This window comes from Mugil cephalus, chromosome 16 (genome assembly GCF_022458985.1).
Source record: "Mugil cephalus isolate CIBA_MC_2020 chromosome 16, CIBA_Mcephalus_1.1, whole genome shotgun sequence".
NCBI classification, from domain to species: Eukaryota; Metazoa; Chordata; class Actinopteri; order Mugiliformes; family Mugilidae; genus Mugil; species Mugil cephalus.
Window position 1 is genome coordinate 16678358 of NC_061785.1, and position 17387 is coordinate 16695744.

General features: G+C 43.3%; 1 protein-coding gene across 2 annotated transcripts in view; it reads right to left on the reverse strand.

Annotated features, from left to right (window-relative positions):
- The window catches only part of shisa8b (shisa family member 8b), a 40022-nt gene extending 25726 nt beyond the window's left edge, over positions 1-14296 (reverse strand). The window contains exons 1-2 of one of the 2 annotated variants that reach the window (XM_047609875.1): positions 13775-14296; positions 12641-13303 (exon numbers count right to left, since the gene is read on the reverse strand). In XM_047609875.1, the coding sequence (XP_047465831.1) occupies positions 12641-13281 (641 nt within the window). In that variant the 5' untranslated portion in view covers positions 13282-13303; positions 13775-14296. Of the gene's footprint in view, positions 1-12640; positions 13362-13774 lie in introns of both variants that reach the window. The other variant, XM_047609874.1, reaches the window with a different exon arrangement.
- Positions 14297-17387: the final 3091 nt, after the last annotated feature.

The following is a 17387-nucleotide window of genomic DNA, read 5'->3' on the forward strand; positions in this document are numbered from 1 at the left end:
CGTAAGAACAAGTAGGTCAGAGTTCAGTGCTATAAGGATCAGTTGTGACAAAAATAAAACCCTGAAAACATCACACATTAATGAGGTCGCCTGCTTGAAAAACTGCTCGAATATTAATTCATTCAAATTCAGATCTTAATCTCATTGTGAATCCTTTCATATCCACCGTGCGTGTGTATTATTAGATTAGGAATTTCTCCGTTTTCTCAGCATTTGCATCACTCTACAAACGCCTCCCGAAAGCACGCTCTCTCCGCGTCTGTCTTCAGTTTGTAATTCTTTCGTTCTCTCCGCGAGCTCCCCCTCCTCACCTAGGCTCAGTCCTAAATCTGTCTCTTTCTTCTCCCTCCTCTTTAAGCCACACCCTTTGTCCTCCTCCTCTCCTCCGGTCTCTCTCACTCTTTATGACTCATTGCCGCGCAGCGCCCCCGGGCCTCCGCTCGCTCTTCTTTTTAGGCTCGCCGCTCGAACAATTTGCTGATTTGGACTTTTAATCTGCGACAAAAAGTGCACCTGTCTCCGGGCTATGTGGTGTTTGCGGAGAGCTGGCAGAGCTTTGTGGGAGTTTCAGCGGGTGCGTTTGAAAGAATGAAGGCAGCCATGCGGCTGGTTAAAAGGTTAATACTCGCGGGGCGGGCTGGATTGACAGAGGCGGTCCGAGGTGTTTTTCACATGACGAGGTCAAAATCGGCCGAGGCCGTGAATAAAATAGGAGCAGATTCGTCAATGGATTCCTACATTCACTGACAGTAAAGAGTGGATTAATGCAAGTCAGTACCAGCTCATCCAAAAAAAAAGTGTTTATTCATGTCTCAGTCTGAAAAATGATTACAGAGTGAATATTGAGTCTAACACCATCATCAGTTTAAAAATGAACTTCACCTCTCATCTGTTGTCTGTGAATATCTAAAAAAAACATCCTCTAATTTCATGTGAGCATTGACGTTTGTCATGTGACATTCAGATGGTCTCCACCTTAACACAAATATAAACTCCCCACAGTCACTTTGAACCAAAGAATCGACTTGGATGATGGTGAAACATTCTTTGTTGCGTCGTTTTGTCGTCCTGCTGCTCTGCTATCCCTCTGTGTCCGTGTCTCCTCCTGGCTTTTCTATATTTGGATTTTCCTGCCATCTTTGCGGTGCCTTATGTTACTGCTTTGTTGTCATTAAACACTTTTTGTCGGAGCCCCTGCCTCAGCTCCTGAAGTTTGGCACTTGGGTCCTGCACAACCCACAAACCGTGACGCAGCCGTGACGCAGCCGATTTGGATTTCCCGTCCACTGTATAGTTCAATATGTTGTGTTCAAGTATGAGCTTGTTGCCAGTGGTGGAAAGTAACTAAATTACTATTACTAATATTACTTGATGACTAACTTTACTATTTACATTGTGAACATTTTTAAGCTTGCACTTATAATGCTGAAAAGACTCCGTCCTCCTATGGTTTTAAACTCTAGGAGGACGGAGTTAAACCTGAGCATCGGCACAGTGCGAGCCTGAGAAAGTTTTCCCTGCAAATATCTTGTTTTTTTTTTTGTTTTTAACTGAAGACCAACTTTCTTTTAAGCATCATAACTAACTGCGAGTTAACGTTGCATTAGAAACAATGTGTAACAAGAATCCTCTCAATAAGGATTTACTTAACGTGATTTCAGTCACGATTTAGTCTAACTCATAACGTTATCCAGGCTGAAGCTGATCCAGATTGATTTACATATTAATCTGACCTGATATGACATGTGCGCATTGTTGATTTTCTCACTCCAGTACTTTTTTTTAATCTCCAAACCAAGGTTGTCTATAACTGGCAGTGATAAAACTTCAAGTTAGTGTTTTTGATTGTTCGGTTTTAGCTACAAACCAACAGTTTCATAGTTGAAAGTGACTGTTTGCCCCGAGCCTCTCTCTGTTTTGCCTCCAGTTAACAGTGTGACGTCACAGGTACGTGAAGGGGTCGATAGTCTAAGGGCTCAGGACAATGTTTTATTGAATGTCCCGCAGGGCAACATAGTGTCGTTCAAACGGGCTTTCATGTTTGCTGCTCCATCTGCTTGGAATAACCTACAGAGCACCCCCAAGCTACAGGGTTTTATTTGGTTAAATCTATAGGAATCTATAGGAATTGCAAATGTCATAAGTTTGATATGGCCATGCTTTGCAATTGCACTTGAGTTTGTCTTTGTCTTGTTTTTGTTTTAATCAGTTCACAAACATACACAGACATACATGCACACTTCTCTAGACAACGTGATCAAACGCATGCTGTGAGTGCAGGTCAAGTCAAAGCTCTGCAGACAAACTTTAACTTCAGCTCAACTTTATCCAGCCTGAATCCAGTTCCTCAGCCAGTGCTCACTCTGAGCCTCTTTGTTTCTGATCTAACCCGTTGCAATCTGATACTTATGTATTCCATAAGTAAACTTCAGCTTACTTTTCCCACTGCTCTTTATCGCTCTGTAGCACATTATGTAAGAGCATTGTGTCAGAGATCTGGGAGATCATCATTTTCTCCATGCTTTCCCATCACATTACAGACAGGCTGAGATGAGGCTTTTCCTAATGTCCTGTTACAACCAATTACTCCGCACAGATTCACTCCGATTAGAGCGCTCACAATCATTAGATACAATATTAGCGATAACTCTTTGTATAGGGGAATCCTCTCTCTCTGTCTCTCTGCCGCATGGCTCCACTGATTGCTCGAATGTAAAGTGTACACTCAGGAAGTAGAGTGCAATGCATGTTTCATATAGATTCTCTCACTCCATTAATGCACACACGATTGATGTAAAAGCATACACATGTTGACTTTGACCGTTTATTGAATTTAAATGTAAAGATTTTTTGTGGTTTTATTTTTGAGACAAGATACCGGCTGATTTGGTTAGTTTTATCCGTTCTTCACATTGGGAATAATAAACACACAGAAACATTTACAAGTCTCCACAGCAACTAAATTGCCAGTGACTTTGTGTGTCTCTGATCTTTTTTTATGGACAGTGGTTAGCCTCCATATGTCGCACTCACAAACACATTCATAAAAAACGGGTCAACAACAGATGTTGTCGCCCTGACTCTGAGTGTCCTCTTGCTCTTTGCTAATATTCCTCCCATCCATGCTACTGTCTGTGTGTCTCCTGACCACCATCCTTCACCTTCCAGCATCCTTCATGTGACAAGACTAGATAACTAGAAACAGACCGAAACAGAAAAGCGCCACAATCTCTCATCATTCAACACTCCCTCTGTTCATCAAAGATACAGTTAAACCCAGCTTTGCCGTCACTGACGATCACTGATAAAGAGTGACATGTTGACAAGGTCTGTCTTAAATGCACACAGACACATCAAATCATACCACACACACAAAAAATAGTGTGTCTTTTGGCCGTGGAGCGCGTTGATAATTTCGGATTTCTCCACCGTGTTTGCTCCGTGTTCAATGAAATGTACCTTTTTATTCATTAAGTGTTTTGGGCTTTAGAACTAGGACTGTGGACGGGAAGCCATTTTCAACGCCTCACATGCAATTTGGCAAAACCCATCTGTTGATGAGGATCGTGTGATATAGTCAAAATCTCCACAGCTAAGTCAAGATCACTGAGATTAATTTATCAAAAATAATGTTGGTTGCAGGTATAATCATGATGAAGAAAAATGATGAATGTCTGCGTCTGGCATTTATTTTATTGTAGTTCAGGTTCAGGTTGAGAGAAGTTTTTCTAGTTGAGCATCACATAAATTAAATTTTGTTGTTGACTTAAAAACGTGAGGCCTTTTCACAACACTGAGGTCTGACTGACTACTGAAGAGAGCTGTGCATATAATGTTCACGGCAATCAGGAATAAAGATAACGTGGTAGCAATGTCTTTTAGTGCTTATCCAGTGCACATAGCAACATCTGAGCAGCCATATTATAAAAAAATATGCCCAGCCACTTTTGAATCTATAGGTGAAAGTTCTATTTTGATGCTAACTTTCTACAACAAACCAAGTGAATATTTACATTTTTGTGACCATTGGCAGCTTTCAAATCCCAACTTGACTAGTAACATCCATATGAACAGGCTCTGGAAATCTATGCCAAGTTATGAAGATACGAAGAGGATCTTTCATGACTTTATATAATAATGTTACATGTCTGAGGAATTTGTTGATGCTGCTACATGTGCAGCGCCCGGGTTTGGGAGTTAGGTGCTAGCTTGAGGCACCTAAGCCATGACCTTATCGTGCCAAAGCTGCTTCTGAACCGTCGGTCCCCTGCTCCCCACAGCTGATAGATAATATTACTTCATTCATTGCTTCAGCATTAAGAATTTCCAAAACACAACCTAACCACACGCTCACAAGTCTAAATTAAAGTCAACATATCCAGTAGTTATTTATGGTTTGAATACAGAGAGAACAGTGTGCTAGCAGGCTAACTACTTTAGCTTGTTTTAACTTTTCCGCCTGCTTAATAAGCTAACTGTTAAATTTTTATCCTTATACAGTTAAATTCAAATGGAATAAATGCAGTTCTGAGGTCAATGAAACCGTTTTCCAGCAGCTTACATAGTTTTCGTGGTTGTTTTGAGCAGGTTTCCGTGCCCGTCTGAGCCCGTAGACAGATGGCCCATTAGTAGTTTGGGAGAAGGATGAAGGATAGAGCTACAGGGGCCCTCTCACTGTGTGCCTTCACGATGAACACTTTTCACTGATACAGGTTTGACTGTGACAGACAGAACGTTTCATCTTTAACTACTCGAAACGCCGTTGTATTTTAAAACGCCGCCTCCAAGACATGATAGTCAAAAAGAAATCTTTGAGCTTTCTTACAACTATTTTCAGCCCCTCCACCTTGAATAAGACGAACACACAGAAGCAGCCGAACGCTGAAGTCAGTGGGCGCTGACCCACATTTAAGTGTGTGTGGGCCCAGTGAAGCCTGGCAGGACTGAAAGGGGAGGGGGGGGAGTGGAAGGTAAAGCAGCTGGAGGGGGGAAATTGTCACTTCTGATGCAGCCAGGAATCTGTCAGCTTATAGGCTATGTCCTTTCACTTTGGGAGGAACTGCGACGAGTGGTGACGGAGGCGCGCACATGTGTAAACTGCAACACGTTTACTTGGAAGCATGCATGCGTGCAGATGTGCTCACACACACACATTGGCGACAGGTGAGAGGTGACGGGGAGTGACAGCTGAACCCCGAAGGTAATCAGAAGAAAGCTCTGACTCTTTACACTTTTTTTGTACCAAAGTTGTGCTCCAATGAGCAGGTGTTTCCGGCTCTTAACCGTGTGATTAGCTTCCTTTCTTGTCTTGGGACCAGTGAAAGTCACAGTGAATCCTGAGGCACAGCAGAGAAGGATAGTTCAATAATGTGTGGCCCAACATATGCTGTAGAACATATATGGCTGTGTCATAATGCTGCCGCTTTTCTGGATTTTATATTTCACTGTACTCACTGTACACTGGCCTACATTAAAATCACTACATATTTAGCAATAAGCACTGTCCTGGTAATATAAACGGAAGCTTTCCTTACAGTTGTAAGTGTGTTGGTGTTTAAGACACAGCCCTGTCAACCTTCATTCGCATTTTAACAACAACTAAGTTAGTGAAATAATTTATTTTGATTTATTTTAAACTGTCTCATGATGTGGGTTTCTAGGCTGTAGCTGAAATTGTATTTATTGCGTAGATTATGTGTTTAGATTGTGCTTCATACCTGACCTGGCAACCTGGGTGATCCATGTGTGTGATAACTCTTCAAAATAAATTGGGATTTATAGGAAGAAACAATGAAACGGGAGCCCTGAGATGGCCTTGATATATTGTTGACTCGTGCAGAAAATGTCAGGTATACGCTCACCCGCCAGTTCATTAGGCGAAATGGAGAAATAGTTCTATTGAATTGTATTGTGTTGTACTGACTCATGCTTCTGTTGTTTTGACAACCCCGTTTTAGTGGAATGAATAGGCTAAATAACAAAACCATGTTTGTGTTTAATTTATTCTAGTTTAACAGCACCACAGACAATGATACTACAGTTGATTTATAACCTTTCTGAGCCTGTTTCAACATAAACAGGACAGACATGAAAGAGGATTCACTACAGGATTTTTTTTTATTAAAATGCATTCATTTGGCTAATGTTGTGCCAAAGTGAGTGTATCTGTTATATTTGGTGGGGCACGTCTGTTATTTTTTAACCTTTGGTTATAATGTTACTCTATCCCTGCTCTTTGTCACCAGACGAGGATAATACCTGAAATCCACCCTTAGGTGTGTGTGGAACCAGATGTGAAGAGGAGGATGTATAGATAGATGGAAGACATGCCAAGCTGTCCTTCTTGAACATTGAACTCCAAGTTGCTCTCGACGGCAGGCCAGCACCTTGTATTCATTTCAGTAGAAGTGTGTTTATTTTCCTCTGGTAACAATCAACTTGAAAGCTTGAAACCCCCAGATCTAGCCAAACCCAGTGCTCTCAGTATTAGTGTGAGTGTTTGTGAATGGATGAATGAAAAACATTTTTGAAATTGCTATACAAGGTCAATCCATCTAGCATAGATAGCTCTGCTCAATCTGTGGTTTTATAAAGGAAATCATTTATACAAAGCTATACATTAACTAGTGTGTCTGGGATAATATTGACTGTTATTGGTTTTGATGTGCCTAGAAATACATTATCTCCTCAAATAACTTTCTCCATAACTCATTTAACAGCTCCGCTCGTGATTCGACAGCTTGAAGAGCTGCAGAGCATCTAATCAAAATCAATTTATTCACAACGTATTAATACAGACCTCGATTATGAAGCCACTTTGAGGTGACGACTGTATGTGAATTGATGTTTTGATCGTTTTAATTGTTAAAACCTGCAGAGTGTAGGAACGGAAGCACCTTCTGTTAATGGCTTTCCAGGTTTCACACGAGCAGGCCTGATAGCGTGATTAAAACTCATTACAGTTGGTCAACAACTTAATCACTTTCTAAGAAGTCATAAAATCTGCAGTTTAAGGGGTCACAAGTTTGTCACTGTCTAATAAATGCAGGTAGTCGAAAGACCTGCCAGAGGAGATCAGTCGTACCGAATGATGGTGTAGTTGTCTTTGGATTTAAAAAGCATTTATTAATATCTACTTGGGAAGTCATTCACAGCTTCCAAAGCTTTATGAGGCATTAGAGAGGTGGAACCAACATATGCATACGAAGCCTGGAGAAGTCGTAGGTATTTCTGAATGTCGCTGTTATGTTATGTGACACTGTGTAAATGTGTGATTTCACAGGACCCTACAATTGTCCAAAGAAGAACTCTCCTTGAAAATCACTTCAAGTGTCCTTGACTTATTAACCGTGGCACTATATCCCGCTCCATTATGACGTGTGAGTGAGGGGGTGAAATGGAAAAGTGATGCCATTTGTTGCGTGAGGTGACAGTCTATATGTATGTCCGCGCTGTATCGAGTATTGTTGATCTAATTTCAATCAGGGCAGAGCAGTCAAACCAAGTGACAGTGTCCTACATTACATAACACGGGGGGTGAAAAGGCTGCAGCAGTGCACTCACACACAGGATATACCCTCACCTGCCAGTTCATTACGTTGTAATTTAACAGTCATTAATGCGCTAAATGTTGTCTTTATGAGGGTTATGGTGTTCAACATTTGTTTCAAACAACTGGAAGTAAACTGTAGATTTAACTCTTTAACTTTTTAGAGGCTGTGGATTGTAGTAATATTGAACTGTATTGTGATGTACAGACTCGTGTTTCTATTATTTTGACAACCCCTATTTTATTCAGTGGGCTAGACTACGTAACAGAAACATTTTAATTCAATTCAGTTTAACAGCACCACATACTATATCCTCTAAAATGATCAGACACTTAACCTCCTGAGAACCAAGAATCTCTTCTTGCATCTTAATTTTTTTTTTTTTTATGATAAGATTAATATCTTTAAGTATTTGGGATTAGTAGAACCTAAGATGTATAAAAAAAATAAGGATCATCTTTGAACTGGAAGTAAGTTTTGAAAAAAAAAAAATAGGTGGACATGGATTATTTCACTGTATATGACCATCTGAGTCACCAACGTGCACTTGTGTCTTTTTATGTAAAAGCAGAACCGGAAACAATGGAATCCCGACGTCCTCGAACGAGTACTTGTGAATTTGTTAAATTTTCATGTCATATTGAACTAGAAGCAATAATCAGCATGAATAAACAGGTGTATTGACCCTTCGCTACCAGTACATGGCAGACGAAACTCTCTTTACGAGGACGACAGGTCTAAATGAAGAATAGGAAGAATAAGAAGCTGCCACAAACCTAAAGCGTAATGTCCCCATATGAGGACGCCAGGTCTCAGGAGGTTAATCACTTCCTGTCTGACATTTCAACATAAACTGAACAGTTATTGAGCAGGATTTAGTTCAGCATTGTTTGTATATATTAATAATTATTTTTTTCCTTTATTATAACCCTTTGAGTCATTGACAGTAAATGACTGTTTCCTCATTAACAGAAAATGTGATGCATATTATATTATGCAGATAGTAGGTTTTGTCTAGACATACAGCACAGATACTCTACACTCCACTACGCTCGCCACCACACTATTTAAACCATGTGACCTTCGCTGCCACCGCGTTGATCCCGCGGGCCTCTCACACTTGCGTCGGGTGGACGTTGTACAGCGGTGCATCCTGCCTCCTGGCTATCCTACCCTCCCGTTGCTGTGATCTGGACCGTGCTCGCGCAACCTAAATGCCACCACTATCATTCTTGTTGTTAATTGAACTATAAATCACAGCGAGTGTGTGTGCGGCCGTGCGTGTTCGCAAATTCGTGAAGGTCACTGGTGTTTGTTTGCTCTCCCGTTGTAAAAGCCAGCTCCTCTCCTGTTGGGGACTTTCATTAGACGTGACACATATGACCTAAGGCGGCGCTCTCCGTTCCCTATTGTTGGCGGAGGATTAGCGCAGCATGCGCACACATGCACACACACTGAACCCGGTGCGCTTGGAACGAGCGGAGGTGGGGGGGCGTATTAGAAGGTGGGTGTGTGTGTGTGTGGGATCTGAGAGGAGGATCGCTCTGGATTTTGACTTTCAAAGCTTATTTGAGAAAACTAGTGGGATTTCAGAGTGTTAATCACCCTCTGCTTGCTGGATGTTGAGAAAAAGGCTGGTGGGAAGGAAATGAGAGCAGGTGCATGGTGGAGTTTGGGATGTGTAGTCAGAGCAAAGTGCAGAAATGTCCCTTTTGTGGTTTGTGGCACTTTTAAGTGGGTGGGTGTACGTAGATATTCATGCTCGTCCCCTCATGAAACTCGCACGGGGTCTTAGTTGCACGTACACTTTAGGACCAGGGATTTATGTCAGCGGGCTAATAACTAAACAAGCATGCAGGCAGAGCAGTCCAGGAACGGTAAAGCTGTAATCTCGGTGAAATTTGTTTAATCTCAAGGAGGAGTGGTAATCTGTCGAGATGGGCTCACGGAGGGAGGATGTTTATGCAGCCGGAGTGTTTCTATTTCTGTGAGGTGCTACCCTGCAGGAAATATTAATCCTGGCTGTGTGCTATCCGACGAATACGTTCTGCGTTAATGGGAGGCGCACAAGAGAGAGCTGCTGGTCAGCGGAGGTTTTTGGCAGGTAGGGCGCGGCTGTCTGCATGTCCACTTTCTCGATTAAAAGACACGTCACTGAGGTTTGGAAGGTGGGGAAGAGATGGGTTAGGGACCCCTGAATTAACTCTTTAACCTTTACAGTCGCGGGTTCAAGGGCACAGGAAAAGTGGACGTAACCAAAAAAACAAAAAAAGGAGATGAGACCTGCATGAGGAACAGGACTTTGAGGATCCACAACGGCATCATCCGTGACAGAGAAAGACAGGATGAGAGGCGATAAAACGTGAAAAAATGGAGGTTTGAGGAAGAAAATGAGATCAAAATCAAGAAGCTTGGGGTTGAAAAGAAAAGAGAATGAGCAGAGGCGGCAGGATTTGGTAGTTTGGGATGTAAGCCGGGAGATCTGGGCCTTTGCTGTGCGCTGTGTGCTGTAATGATTTCCTGAGGCGAACAGGCTGATCCCTGGACCATGTATTTAACCCAACTGCAGCATGAGTGTGTGTTTACATGTGTGAACGCATGCTAGTGTCAGGAGGCAGAGCGTTGCTAGAAGAAGGCTATTTTAACCCTCTTTTCTTACTTATCTCGTAAATTAACCGTAGGAATAAAAATCAGCCCACTGTCGATGCAACGGTAAAGGCAGCATCTGTGAAACAGCTGGACAGTAGCTAGCTATTTGCATCAAATTACGTACTCTGAAACCGCTTGTTTGTGCCACTGACAGGCTAAGATTTCCTTTATAAGTGGGTGTCAACATTATGGAAAGGAGTTTTATCTTGAGTTTGCCTTGAGTCATTGCAGGAATACAACAGCCACAGTGCTGTCTGAGAAAGAGGAGGGGAAGAGGTTGGATTACAGAAAGAGAAACTAGTCAACAAGTGAGAAACCACAGCTTTATCCCACAAGCTGTTAGACATATCAGTGAACTGACTGATACGTCCACCTGCAAAACAACTTTAGTACAATACTGCCCAGTGTTTTAACCAATTAGTTATTTCTCAAATGGATAGATGTGTATTTGTTAATCATTTACACAGGGAGAAATGACATCTTGCTTTTTTAATATTCGCACATGCATGAAGAAATGACAGATAAAAGAATCATGAATCCTGACACATGGATGGTTGATGGTTAGTTGTGCTACAAAAGGATGATGGCACTCCTGCTGCGCTTTCAGTGATCATTTTGATTAATGCTTCCTGTCAAACAGGAGAAGACGTCCTGCTTGCGAGCAAAGACAGACTCAATATGAGTCTTCAACAGGGGGTCCGCGACCCCTAGGAGGTCCGCGGAGGTACAGCAGGGGGGTCGCAAAATCTTTGGTTGATTAGACGTTTTTGATATATATTGTTTTTTCATTTTCCCCCACAAATTTCTTTAAATACACATTAGCCTAATATTAAATGCAAAATGATAATAATGATAACGTATATTTATAAATATCACTAGGCTGAGTTTAATATAGAACACATGTAGTAGGTAGGGGGTCCCTGTTTAATCTCTCCATCAGTTCGGGGGCCTTGGCCTGAAAAATGTTGAAGACCCTTGATTAATATTTCACTCTGGGTCATGTTTCAACTCATACAAAAAAGAAAATAGCTCTGATCACAACTGGGTAGTCCTAAACCACCAGCCACTGCAGTCCTATTATGCTGGATTATAATTAGTCCTCAACAGGATGACTCCAGACCAATTTTCAGCTGCAAAGATGTCGTTAGTGGGAGAAGTCAGGCTGGCTTCAAGGCCACCAAAGTGCCTATATCTGAGGAAGGAATCTGTTCCAGGTAGACCTGTTACAGACAGTTTAAAAATGAAAATGCTGTTTCACCGTGTCCATTTTTTAAGGAGTGGACCAAGGGAAAAAATGTATGCCTCTTTACATTCAGATAATTGAGAAAATGAGGTTCAAAACTCACCAAACTATCCCTCAAGATTCATCTAATTGGATTCTTAGCTCCTGGACCCGTCAGAGTAATTAACCATCCAACCTTCATAACTGCTTTGTAAGTGCAAAAAGTTACTTCACCTGTGCTCTTTGTAAAACCTTGACAGAGTAAACAGAAGCAAACTTTAAGGAAGAAGACGTTCCTTCTGTGCCTTTTCTGGAGCAAACATAGCTTGGGTCGACTTTTCTTTAGTGTTTTTTTTTTTTTTTTTGTTCTGTTTTATTTTTGTTTATTTCAAATATAGGTCATCCTTACAAGCAAAGCAAATGGTACAGAGGCGGTGAAATACAAAAATATATTAAAAGAAAAGAAAAGGAGACACAATGAAACACGCACAAAGAAATGAAAAGAAAATTCCAAATTAGAAACATACTTAAAAATGATAAGAAGCAACAAAAATAAGGATGTGTATATTTGATATCTGGGGGTGTAGGTGTGTTAGTGAGTATATGAGCAGGAACATGCATAGACACCTGATCACATAAAGTCTTAAAATGCTGCACAATGATTTTGCCTCTCAGTTATTAATATCTCCTTCCTCTCCTTAACTTGTCCTTAGTTTATTACAAATTTGTAAGGGCGTAATTCCAGTTACACCTTTTCGACAGAGTGATCAGGTTCTGCCCTTAACGAGTTTTGTGCGGTTGGGACGAGACGGTCAAAGACGGTTATTGGTTTTTTAGAAGAGGAGCAAAACACACGCACATGCACAGATGTTAGTAGGCCTTCAGACACACATTCAGAGTTGGAAGTTGTAAATTCCAAGCTGGCAGGTCGTGCGTTAACACGTGTTAATCGTGGAAAACGCGAAATGTCGGACTTTGAACTATTAACTTTTCTGCTGGGGCGAAGTCAGAATTTCCAACTTTCCAACAACCCTGCGATGCACCAGAAAACGCATGCAAGTACACATGAATGTGCATGCGTCAACACAACCAACAGACCAATAACACACACACGCAGACTTCTACCTCTTTGCTTACATCTACGCTCTGCGGGGAAATGACAACAAACAGACCCCGCCCCTCCGCCCCAACACGCACGTGCACACTCACACTTCCTCACCTGGAGTTGAGGTCCGCCTGAGCCATCCCGGTCCCTCCGCTGTTCCCTCCGCGGCTCTTTTCCAAGCCCAGTTTGGTGAAGATGCCCACCAGCACCATGATGGCCACCACGCCGCAGATGATGTAGACGATGAGGTGCGTGCGGTCCCGCTCCGGGTCCTCCTGGCCCTCGGTGATGGTGGCCACCGGCTTGCCCGTGTTGGCCCAGATCGGCGTGTCGTAGTTGGAGCAGATTCTCTGGTCCAGCCGCTGTTGCCGGAACTGGCAGCAGAAGCGGTAGAAGCAGGTGCCGCAGCAGTACAGAAAGACGCCGGCGTTGCAGTTGAACGGCGGGTCCCACTGGCCCATGACGTCGTAGTAACCCTGGCAGCGCGTCCCGCCGACGGGGGGCACGTCCTCGTCGTCCGCGTCTCCGCCGCTGGTGGGAGTGGAAAGCCCAGTCTCTAGAGGAGTGTCCTGGGTGGTCTCCGAATAGCCGGGGCCCGTCTGGTTGGCTAGCGTGGTGGGGGCTATGAACGGGTCGCCCTCCGTTACAGTCACTGCGGTGACGGACGGGTCCTGGGTGAGGGCGGGCTGGGTGGCCAGGGAGGAGAGGAGGAAGAGGAGGACGAGGTGGCAGGACGAAGCGCTGTCGGCCGCCATGCTTCTCAGAGAGACGTCCCACCTGTGCAGAAGGTTTGGAGGTAGATGGAAGGGCGTCAAAGGCCGACGAATGAAAGTCACTGAGGAGAAAACGACAGAGGCTTTCATACGATCATTTGTGCGCAGTTTTCGTAAAGTTTTCGGAATAAGAAGTGACTCTTTTGACTCAGGTGTGTGTCAGGAGCCTGTAAACACACACACAATGCTCGAATTGATCCAACATGCTTAAGGGATCAACGATGAAAAGAGGGCAGAGGTTGTTTTAAAAGGGTCATGACCACCATTTTTTTTTTTTTTTTAATTAAAGCAGGTTAAATGTATCTGTGTACCACGCTACCGAGAAACCAATTTAGCTTTTAGTGAGAGTTGTAGTGTGTGAAAAAGCAAGTATATGTTTTGTACATATGTTGCTTTTCAGTTTGGAAGAGCACAACAAGAATAAAACAGAAACTCTTGGAAAATTTATGCTCAAAATCACCTCAAGTTCTCTCACCTTTTCTCCGTTTGCAGTCTGCACACGGTCGACCTTCTCCAATTCCTTCCCAAAGTTCAGGCGTAAAAAATGAAAAAAATATTAAAAATAAAAATCCTTCTAAAAATATCCACAAACTTTACTTTGGAGCATTTCCCCCCCAGTCTTCCCTTTACACTTCTCCCTCCTCATGTGTTCTCCATCGTCAGCTGCGTTCTCGATCTGGAGGATTCACCGAACGCAAAGCGGTGCGCTCCTCTTATCCTCCCCACTCTCTGTTCTCGTTTCCTTCCCTTTGTATCACCTTTTTTTTTTTTCTCCCTCCCCTACTTCTCTTCTCCTTCCTTAAACGCCTCTCAGTCAGTCAGAGCCGGCAGCTCGGAGTCCCGGGTCCAGGGCTGTTGTCCAGGGTCTTCCACTACCAGTGTGATTGGAGCCGTGTGTGTGAGTGTGTGTGAGTGTGTGTGAGTGAAAGAGGGGGAAGGAATTAGGTGAGTGTGTGTGGCGGCTGAACTGAGCGCTGCAACAGTTCAGGAACCAAATGAGATCTCCCTCCCTGTTTACTTCTCCTCTGTGTCAGATAGACAGGGAGGGAGAGAGAGGAGGGGAGGGGAGGGGGTGTGTGTGAGTGGGTGGGGGGGGGGAGGCTGCATCTCCCATCATCCCCAGAGGAAAAAAGCCTAGAAGGAAAGAGGAGGGAGGAAAGAGATTGGAAATAAAATGAGACGGGAGAAAGCATAAATGTGGTCTAAGAGATTTGTCACTTTTATTAAAAAAAATTAATGTTTTTTCTCTTTTTTTTTCTTTAGTTTCCCTCCACATTTTTGTGTGTGTGTGTCTGTGTTTGTGTGTGTTGGCATATGTGACTTTATGCTTAATGTGTTTTTATCGCTCTCGGAGGACAGTCAACATCTGCCGCGGTCACTCCTGCTCGTCATCTACTGACGTTTCCCCTAATTCGCCGTCTGTCTCCTGCTTTTCCTGTCCCCCACACTCCTAGCCACACACACACACACACACACACACACACACACACACACACACACACGCACACATGTGCACACACACACACACACACCATCCACTTCCCTATCCGTCCTTCTCCCAATTCTTAGTGTCTGTCTTCCCCGCCCTCCCCTCACGCCGCGGGCATAGATAACACACTTGTTTGCAGATTTCTGCACCGACTGCGTACGCGTGTGTGCGTGCGTGTGTGTGTGAGTGAGTGTGCAGTGTGCGTTTGTGAGTTGAGAGCATCTGTTTGTGTCAGGGAGATTCAGGACTCGGCAGGGTCCGACTCCGGCTTTCGCCTAATCTTTTGTTTAAATTCCAACCTGTGCGGGAGATGCCAAAACCAGAAGCTGAGACTGCCGCGCATTTGCCAAACACACACACACACACACACACACAGAGACAAAAATAACATGGAAGTGCAGATAAGCACCTGCTTTGTGTCCGCTCACACAGACGCACTTAGAGTCCAGCACTGAGGCCAATTATAAGAGCTTTTCTCAGAGTAAACTACCACATGTACGATTTTTAATGGAATTATAAGCCAGATTGACAAGGGGCTTTTTGTTTTGCTTTCCGCTAATCGCCTCCCCTAAAATCCCCTCCTTTATGTCTTGTCATTGCGCAGCAAACTCAACACTTCCTCCACTTTCCTGCTTTTTTCACCGTATTGCGTGTTGGATATCAGAGAGAGAGAGAGCAACAGAGAGAATGAAAGGAAGAGAGTGAATGTAGGGCAGTGGGGAGGAGGCTGACAGAAAAGAAAGAAAGAAAGATGGAGAGAAAGAAAGGAAGTGGGGGAGGTGGAACAGCGGTGGGGAAAAGACTGGCTGAGGACCAGCGATGAGAGAAACAGAGAGAGAGAGATGGGTTAAGGGTAAGAATTAGGAGGGAAGGAGAGAGTGAGGTGAGAGTTTTAGGCTCAGGATGAAGGGAGCTGAGGGGTGACAGGTAGAGAGAGGGCTGGAAGGAGGGAGAATGAATGAAGGGAAAAGCAAGCAACACGGGGGACTTTATTTATCTGTTTATTTACAGGATGCAGTGTCTTCATCATTTTCCGCCGATGTTATATTCATACGGCATAAACCGCACAGATGCGCGTTACGTAAGACTGACAAGTGAACATGGATTGGACCGTGCTGAAACTGACTGACAATCAGAGGGAGACTTCACGGCCCGAAATAAAAAACAGACACAACGAAAAACTATTTCCAGCTGACTGCGGCTCTGAGGAGCTGTTTCTGTCCTTTATGAATTTCAACCATCCTTGAAAGGGATGTTTAGAACGTGTGAGACGGATTAATCGCAGCATCCGTGATTTGAGTGGTATGTGTTGAAGCTATCGAAGAGACGTTAAAGCTGGGTGACTGAACAGTGCAGTGATGTATGTGCAGAGCCGTACGTTGGTGAACAACACAACCCCTTCACAAACGCGTGGTTTAAAACGGGAGAGTCAGCTCTTGGTGGAAAGCTCTGGATTGAGCTTTCCACCAAGAGCTGAAGGACAAATGACGCTCTTTTAAGGACAACAACGTCCACTGGCTGATAGCGGTCTGTCTCTCTGTGTTAGCCCAACCTGTCCAGAGCGCATCCCACTTCTCACCCAATGACAGTCGGGGTAGGCTCCAACCTTGCCCTGACCCTCCACAGGACAAATTAATGAACGAATGCATGAGAGTCCACCAGCCAGAGAAGACAGATGGTTTGAATCAGGATCAAAGAACGTGATCTATGTCAAATTGAAAAACCCCTCTTAGAACAAAGGAGGTGGACTGAGATATAACTGAGACCAGAGTTTCAGGTGGACACCACCTACAGATGTTCCTATTAAAACCCCAAATCCCCACCAGTCCTTTACAAATAAATTAGCTCCTTGGATGAGTGGAGAAACGTCTTCAAGAAATCCCAAGAATCCAGTTGTCTTCTTTCAGCTTGTTTTATGGATTTACCATAACCTGGACGACTGAGAACCTTCACAGACACAGACATGACTGAAACGATGGAAACACCTGTCCACCACTTCTGTTTTTCAAAGACAGTCTAGATGCCGTCATGTGCGGTTTTTGAGTCACAATACTGAAAGTGTCTTCATGACTTTTGGCACGTACTGCACACTGACATGTCCTTTTTAATAGGTTAGTCCATCCGATTAAAATATAAGCCCGTCCTGTGCTTTGATTTGTGATCAAACACAGCAAAAGACGTTTATAGAGAAGGAACGATGGGAATCCTCCACATAGTAATAAAGTCTAAGTAATTTCCTCACAGTTATGAAATAGTTCTCCGAGGTTCACGCCGCCTACATCTGTTCCTGCACAGGGGAGACTTGGTGAGTCAGTGTCATAACTTTATATTCTTGTGATAAATATACTAGGGTCATTTTCATTGTCATTAACTTATGATGATTAGTTTGACCTGAATGGATGAACGTGATAACTAGGTGGTAGTTTCCTACATAGAAAACTAACCCATGAGTCTCAAGTGTAGTCTGGTATTAACTAGAAATTGCTAATTATGTTATAATTATTATATTATAATAATATGCTAAACTAGGATGCCTGCTATGGAAACATTTATGTTTATGTTTGTTGCAAAAAAAATAAATAAAAAAATTGATGCTTTC